The sequence below is a fragment of the Garra rufa genome, chromosome 6 (assembly GCF_049309525.1).
Source record: "Garra rufa chromosome 6, GarRuf1.0, whole genome shotgun sequence".
In the NCBI taxonomy this organism is placed as follows: Eukaryota; Metazoa; Chordata; class Actinopteri; order Cypriniformes; family Cyprinidae; genus Garra; species Garra rufa.
In genome coordinates, this window is record NC_133366.1 from 11,869,908 (window position 1) to 11,878,746 (window position 8,839).

Below are 8,839 nucleotides of genomic sequence, written 5' to 3' on the forward strand. Positions count from 1 at the left end.
CGGGACTTTGTGACCTTGATCTCTGGGTTGGTTAGGAAATTGCGGGACTTTGTGTAGACTTGAAAATAAGTTCAATTATTTAGTAAAAACAAATACCAGTCAGAAGTTTTTGAACAGTAAGTTTTGAAAGTCTCTTCTGCTGACCAAGCTTGCATTTATTTGATCCAAAGTACAGCAAAATTTTGAAATATTTTTACTATTTAAAATAACTGTTTTTCTATTTGAATATATTTACAAATGTAATTTATTCCTGTGATCAAAGCTGAATTTTCAGCATCATTACTCCAGTCTTCAGTATCGCATGATCTATCAGAAATCATTCCAAGATTTTTTTTTTTTTTTTTAATTATTATCAATATTTAAATTTTTTTCAAGATTTAATGAGTAGAAAGATCCAAAGAGCAACTTTACAATTCAAAAGCTTGGAGTCATTTTTTTATGTTTTCAATTTTATGGGAAATAAATCATAGAAATTAATATTTTAATACTTTTATTTAGCAAGGACGCTTTAAATTGATCAAAAGTGATGATAAAGACATTTATGTTACAAAAGATTTCTATTTCAGATAAATTTTGAACTTTCTATTCATCAAAGAAATCTGAAAAAATTTACTCAGCTGTTTTCAACACAATAATAACAATACATGTTTTTTTGAGCAGCAAATCAGAATATTAAAATGATTTTCGAAGTGACTGGAGTAAGGATGCTAAAAATTCAGCTTTGAAAAAATGAATAAATTCGATTTAAAAATATATTCAAAATTATTTTAAATAGTAAAAATATTTAAAAATTGTACCGTTTTTGCTGTACTTTAGATCAAACAAATGCAGGCTTGATGAGCAGAAGAGACTCACCAAGCATAAAAAACATTAAAAAACTCACTGTTCAAAAACCTTTGAACTTTTTGTCACATTTATATTGCGGAAAGTAATATAAAATGTTGTCCTTTCATTTTCATTATTTATTGCAAAAACGATGTCGTATTTGTTTGTTTGTTTATACTTCGTAATGGTTTAAATTAAGATGAAAAGCCCTAAAACAGAAATATCATGTCCATTGTGACTACTTACCCCGCTACCGGGGCACGTTGTCACACTTTTGTCATAACTTTTATTTTAATATATTTTAATATTTAGTTTATTCCTTTGATTGTAAAGTAGAATGACATTTTTACTGTTTTCTTTTAATCAAATATTAAAAGAAAACCCTATTGTATTTTCTTTTATACAGCATTGGAGAGCATAAGAGACTTGAATGTTAAACAAACAGCATCTTTCTGACCAATAATGGTGAGATTGGTCCATATTTCTTTTTTTTTTGACAGAAATTGACAAAAAAATAAACACTGGATGTAAAAGACAACTATCCCAGTTGCGTTTTATATCTGAGCAGTGATTATTTACAAACAAATACACTGAATGTGCAATATGTTTCTCAAAGTTACTATAATTTTATAATGATAATAACAGACTGACTTTGTTTTTTTAAAAAGGCGATGCCAATTTTATGAAAAGAAAAAGGTCACTGGTACCATTAAATGTCTTCTGAGTCATATCGCTTACACACTATTGTTCATACAATTATTCTGTCTAAGAGACACATGGTCCATGTTCATACAATTAAGACTTTGATACAAAAACAACAACTTCCTCTGTCTGTGAGACTGTAAATTGCCGTCTATTACTCACAACGTAAAAAAAAGGAGTGAATGCGGTAACTACATATGATTCCCGGACTTCAGACTGCCTCTAATTTACTCGTCTAAGAATCTGCTCCACGTGTGTAATTGCTATAAATTTGGATTAGAGATTGGGGACAGGTTGTAAGTGGATGTGAAGTCCTGATACATACCCATTTGTAAGTCATTAACATTTTTTTACCCTCTAATTTTGCCCTTGAATTCTGCTTTTTTTTTTTAACAGGAAAATGACGTTATGGCTCCAGTGATTCTGGGCACCGATAATTATGGTGTTAACTGGTTTGAAAATTAAAATTCAATTAAATCCAGTCCAATATCACAAAAGATATCACCAACTAACAAATAAATAATAAACTTAACTTTACTAAAAAACAACATGCTACTCATAGCTTCTCTTACCTTTTATTATACTAAATAAAAGCATCAGAAATTGATTATGTTGACTATAAGCATAACAAACTAAAGATCAAAGAAAACCATTGACGGCCGACACAATTACCGCATACTTACTTTTTATTCCTGGCCTTAGGACAGTCCTAGTCTTTGGTTTAATATAAGAATCCTAAATTGTTGCCTGTGTAGCCAGGCTTTGTTTAAAGGGGCTTATGACTCAATTTAATCCGTAAAAATATAGCCATTTCATTACGGAGCACACTCAAATATTTGTTTCTGTGGGTTTCTCCCTCATTGAAGCATAAATTGCTGCAAACTGCAGAGTTTGGAAAATGATTCCACGCCAAGCCGTTCCTGAACGAATAAATCAAGGACTAAACGCTGCCCTTAAGCAGCTAAAGACATTCATTCAGACAGTCATTCAAAACAGATCCTACATTCAATAAAAACACGGAGCGCGCACACACTGTACACTGGCGCTTGCCCAGTGTCACGGCAGGCCTGCCAGCTGTTATTATGCTTTGACAGTTGTAAGTCACTTGATTTCTCATTGATCCCTTTATGACTGCAATATGGCCTTTACTCGAAGGGCACAGGATCAAACGGAGAGAAAAAGCGAGGACTAGGTAAGTAAATGACGTATGAAAGAGCTTTTTCTCGGCCTGTAAGGGTCAGGAGGTTCTTGTGTTACAGCAATAAACTCCCTGTCGTAGTGCTAAAACAAGAACACACTTTTTACGCAGTTTGAACATTTATAGAAGCAGAAAGTCAACGAAAAAAACAGAGGCTGTCAACACTTCTCAATTTAAGGTGGTTTTACGGCCTCACTAAATCATAGATGCTACACACAGCACGGCCGCATTTATACACTTAGTAGCTGTGTTGTAAATTAAAACTAATGGATTTGGTTCATTTTAACTTGTTCAAAGCCACATGATTATCATACGTGACTGAAGCTTCTGGAAAATGTATGTGCAGAAATTTATAGCAAAACTTTTTGTTAATGTATAGGCATTTTTAGAGAATATATTTTGAATTAAGGATATTTTATTACTGCATCTAAATTTTGCTTCTTGTTTCAGGCATACATCTTAGAAATTAAAAAGAGGACTTTTTAAAACAAGACAGAGAAATAAACAAACAAACAACTACTGAGGTGAGAAGCTTAGTTAAAGAAACTGTCAGGGTCAAAACAACAAAACAAAACAAACAATCAGTGTCTGTTAATAAAGTGCCACATCAAGTTAATAATAATGAAAAAAAAAATATTGAAAACTGTCATTGTCTCAATAAAACAAAATTAAAATGAACACAAAATAACGAAGATGACTGGTCATCAAGTGACTTTGAGGTCTTAATATGACCCATAATCAAATATAAAAAAATCAAATATAAATCTACATACCTCTATTTATTTATATATTAGTTATATAAATATGGTGATGTAAGTTGAACGTGTTATGATGAATATTATGCATTCTCGCTCTCTTTCTTTTTGTGTTTATTGTTGTTGTTACTATTATTGGCTTTTCTGTTGTGATCCTGATTTGTAATATGCTTTGTGTGCTACTCACTGGTTGCTGATCAATTAATTAAAATGAATAAATCAAATCAAATCAAATAAATAAAGCAAGGAAAAAACTAGGGTGAGAAATGAACTTAGCTGAAGTAAGTCAAGAGACTGTCATGGCCAAAACTAAACTAAACAAACAAAAAAAAAAAAAAAAAAAACAGAAATGTATTGTCTGCTAAATAAAGTGTTAACTGAAGAAACTGTCAAAACTAAGCAAAACTAAACTAAATAAAACAAAAAACACAAAACAAACAATGTGTCACAAGTTATCTGAAGAAACTGTCAGGATAACAAACATTCAATGTCTCCTAAAAACAAGTTATTAACAATAATACTAGGGTGAAAAAACTAAAGTAACTCAAGAAACTGTCAGGTCAAAACTAAGCAAAAATGAACTAAATAAAACAAAAAATACAAAACAAACAATGTGTCACAAGTTACTGAAGAAACTGTCAGGTCAAAAGAAAAGAAAACAACAACAACAACAACAAAAAAAAAAAAAAAACATTCAATGTCTCCTAAAAACAAGTTAATAATAATAATAATAATAATAATAATAATAGAAAAAAAAATATTGAAACAAACAAACAAACAAAACAATGTCATAATCACAAAAATCAAATCAAAACAAAACAAAACCAAATACAAATAAAACAAATACAAAAGAAAGCAGATGACTGGTATTAAAACAAGAGAAAAACACTACTAGGGTGAGAAAACTAATATAACTTAAGAAACTGTCAAGGCCAAAACTAAATAAAAACAAAACAAGCATTGAATGTCTGCTAATATAGTGGCACAACAAGTTACCTGAAATAATTGCCATGGTAAAAAGAAAAACAAAACCACATACAAAATAAATGCACAAAAACAAAACAAAACAAAACAAAAACAAAACAAAACACAAACAAGTTTGCCAATACAGTGTCAATTATTCAAGTTAATCAAGTTATAAAAAAAAACTCTCATTGCCACAAAAAAACAAAACAAAAAAAAAAACAAACAAAACGAAATAAAAAATAAATCATAAAACAAACACAAAACCCACAATACAGATGGTGACTAGTCCTAAAACATGCAAAATATAGGTTAAGAAAAATAAACTGAACTGAAGTAACTTATGACTGAAACAAAACTAAACAAAAAACAAAATAAACATCAATGGTCTACTAATACAGTGACAAAACAAGTTAACTAAAGAAATTGTCAGTCAAAACAAAACAAAACAAAACAAAACAAAACAAACACAACACACACACACACACACACACACACACACACACACACACACACACACACACACAAAAACAAAAGACAACACAAACATGTTTGCTAAAAATGTGTCACATCAATAATTAAAAAATCTGTCATAGTCACAACAACAACAACAAAAAAATGAATAAATAAAAAACAAAACAAACATTAAATGTCTACTAATACAGTGGCACAAGTTAACTAAAAAAAACTGTAATGTCCACAACGAAAAACAAAACAGCAAAACAAACACAAAATGAAAAAAGCGGACAGTTTTTTAAACAACAACAATAACAAACTATTGGGTAAGAAAAAAAGAACTGAACTGAAGAAGCTGTCATGACCTCAACAAAACAAAACAAACACTGCATCCTTGCAAATATAGTGTTACATGATGTTAATTGAACAAAACTGAACACAAATCACAAAACAAACAAACAAACAAAACACAACACAAACATGTCTGCTATGTTTACCGCGCCGCATCAAGTGGTTTCAGGCTTTAGTAAAGAGACCTGTGGGTGGCGCTGTATATTCTCTTTTGGAAAAAATGTGTTTTCACAGCGAGACTCTTTCTGAGTAACATGAGTCCACAGTAATGTTCTAGCAAGGAGGAACAGTACTGATACAGTCAAAATGAAGTATAAACAAGTGAAAAAAAACCCCACACTTGTTTAAAATGACTCCTGAATGCAACATTTACTGAAGGACATACAGTATGAAAAGAAAACAATCAAATGCAATCAGCCGTAAACTCATCTGATGCTAATTTAAAGCAATGCAACTTAAGTTCTCCAATATTTTCTTTCTGCTATTTCATAGCTTTCCTGACTACTATTATTGTAAAAGTACAGATAATAAACAATGAGTGGGTTTGTCCTTGTTTGCATTGTGAGGTTTTTGTGCAGGACCTAGCAGAACATTTGTTTAGACACTCCACTGGATCAGCTGTCAGTCTCAGTTGAGTATTTTGACACCTCATTTAATCTGTAAGTGTGTGTGAGTAGAAGAGATACAGCGAGTGTGTATATGTGTGTGTGAGAGAGAGACAGAGAGAGGTATCTGTAATGAAAGGCATTCTCTGCTGGCGCCAGTATTCAGGAGATCCTACTGAGACACACACACACACAGACTCCTCAAACAGGGCTTGACCCACAACCACTTTACACCCTCACTCAAATGAACGCCCTTTCCCCTGGCAACACCTGCTGTGTGCTACTGACTATGCTACTCTCTAATAATTACTTTTTGACACTTTATTGGGTTCAGCGCCTGCACGACATACAGTACAGTGCAAGGAATGAAAATGTTAATTACACAGAGGACTAGAAGGAACATGGTGTGAAATCTTGTGCGTTCTTTAGGTTTTATGGCGTTTCAGTGTCTTATATATGAAAAGTTATGAAAAAAAGGTGTTAGTGATAGTTCATGAGTCGCTTGTTTGTCCTCTACAGTTAAACTGCCCGCTGTTCTTCAGAAAAATCCTTCAGGTCCCACAAATTCTTTGGTTTTTCAGCATTTTTGTGTATTTGAACCCTTTCCAACAATGACTGTATGATTTGTGATCCATCTTTCACACTGAGGGCAACTGAGGGACTCATATGCAACTATTACAGAAGGTTCAAACACTCACTGATGCTCCCGAAGGAAAAACAATGCATTAACAGCCGGGGGGTGAAAACTTTTGAATTTAAAGATCAGTGTAAATTTAAATTATTTTGTCTTCTGGTAAACATTAAATTATCTCCTGCAGCTTCTGAAGGGCAGTACTAAATGAGAAAAATATATTTAGGCAAAATATGAAACAAAATCTTCATTCGGTTCAAAAGTATTCACCCTCGGCTCTTAATGCATTGTATTTCCTTCTAAAGCACCAGTGAGTATTTAGACCTTTTGTAATAGGTGCATATAAGTCCCTCTGTTGTCCTCAGTGTAAAAAGATGGATCTCAAAATCATACAGACATTACTGAAAAGGGTTCAAATACACAAAAATGCTGAAAAACCATAGAATTTGTGGGACCTGAAGGATTTTTCTGAAGTATAGCAGGCAGTTTAACTGTTCAGAACAAACAAGGGACTCATGAAAAACTATCACTAAATAAAAAAAACACAGCTGTGGATCATTCAGGCAACAACACCGTATTAAGAAGCAAGTGTGTGTAAACTTCAGAACAGGAACATTTTTATAAATGTAACTATTATTTTCTCAAGGTGTATGTAAACTTTTGACCTCAACTGTATTATCATTATTATTAATATTCATGAATTACTGAATTATACATTTAAAGTTTTATTGAATACTTAATCTAAAAAGTACTATTATTATTATCACTAGTGTTAAATAACACTAATATATTACATGTTTTATAATCATAATGAACTTAAAGCACCGCTGTTACAGAATCAAAACTATTCACTATTCGTAGTACATTCAAATGCAGTTATAGAAATTCCAATGCAATGACGGAACAGAGCTCTGGTGAATACTGAAATCTTTATTCTGTTATTATCCATTGAGGACGGATGAATGTTTGTCACACACAGAAATGACTAATACCGCAGGCTTCATGATTTCACCTGCTGCACCTCACAACAACTTCAATTCATCCTTCCAGCACCAGTCAAATAAATAAGATAAATACATAAATAAATACACATTAGAACTCTACGTTTATAGCAACTGGAAAAAAAAAAAGAAAATACAGATCACGATAGATAAACACAAAACAAACCAGTAACCGAAAGGGGAAACACGTTCAATCTGCTTTTGTGAGTTTATACATTCAGCTGGGATTGATTTTCTGTAGGAGTGATAAATGTACACAAAACAATTCAAAGGTCACTCGCCTTCAGGAGGCGTTATATCACATTCTTCAACTTTAAAGAATTTACAACATTAATAAACATTTAAATGGCTGCTGGTGCTTCGTGTGGAAATGTTTCAGCACACAAACAAACACAAAAGTGATTTTTCTAATACCTAAAAATTGTTACTCCAGTTTACATTCAAATCACTTGAATTTAAATTCTAGTATATTATAAGGTTTTGTGAACAAGTTAAGCATGCAAATGTGTATAAAATGTACTTTTTGCACCAATCATTTCACCCTTACGTTCAAAGGTCAGATTATCTCAGTTAGGAAATTTACAAAAAAAAAACCCTCCAGCGCAACAATCGCTTTTCTCTTTTAAATCAAAGACACGTTGCTTTAAGACAACAATCAGTAGTTAGAGTTGATTTAAGGGAAAACGATCCGTTTTTGGAATGCTTTTTCTTGCCAATGCACTCGTTTCTCAGTTGCATTGCAGTTCATTAGAACACAATTCACAGCCAACGCACACAGTTCATTACACTAAGCTAAATGACTTCAAATGAAACCATAAGCGAGAACTAACGCCTAACAAACTGCAGAATTACAAGCAGCACGACTAAACCTACAATGCCACAGTGAGACGTGCCATCGGAAAGTGGCTTAGTGACATTTAAAACGTCTACGGATGAGTTTTTGAGTCTAGATTTCTTCTAAACGGATATGGAGCATCGTGAGGAGATTTCAGAGAGGCTGAAAGCATTTGTATTGCAGAAGGCCGACAAAGTAGAAACCTAGAAACCTTCACTTCAGAGACATTTGTGTGCGTCGCAATTAACCTAAATAGCTCCCCGCAGCAAATTCCCATTTTAAACACAAAAATACACACATAAATGTCTTCCGACTGACTTCGCCATCACTATCCGGATTCCATTCTTACAAACCCTCTAAAGTGAAAATACGGAGACGGTTCTCGCCCCTTATTTCTCAGAGTGGTTCACCTCGTCTTTCATGACCGGCAGCCAGGGAGGAGACAGCTCGGGGATGTTCTTCTTGGCCTGGTTGAGGTGGGTCATGGCGGTGTACAAGCTGCCCCTGGAGTTCTGCT

General features: G+C 33.0%; 1 protein-coding gene across 1 annotated transcript in view; it reads right to left on the reverse strand.

Annotated features, from left to right (window-relative positions):
- Positions 1-7,396: 7,396 nt before the first annotated feature.
- The window catches only part of caly (calcyon neuron-specific vesicular protein), a 10,227-nt gene continuing 8,784 nt past the window's right edge, over positions 7,397-8,839 (reverse strand). Inside the window, exon 5 of the mRNA XM_073842563.1 lies at positions 7,397-8,837. Coding sequence (XP_073698664.1) covers positions 8,712-8,837 — 126 coding nt within the window. The 3' untranslated portion in view covers positions 7,397-8,711. The remainder of the gene's footprint in view (positions 8,838-8,839) is intronic.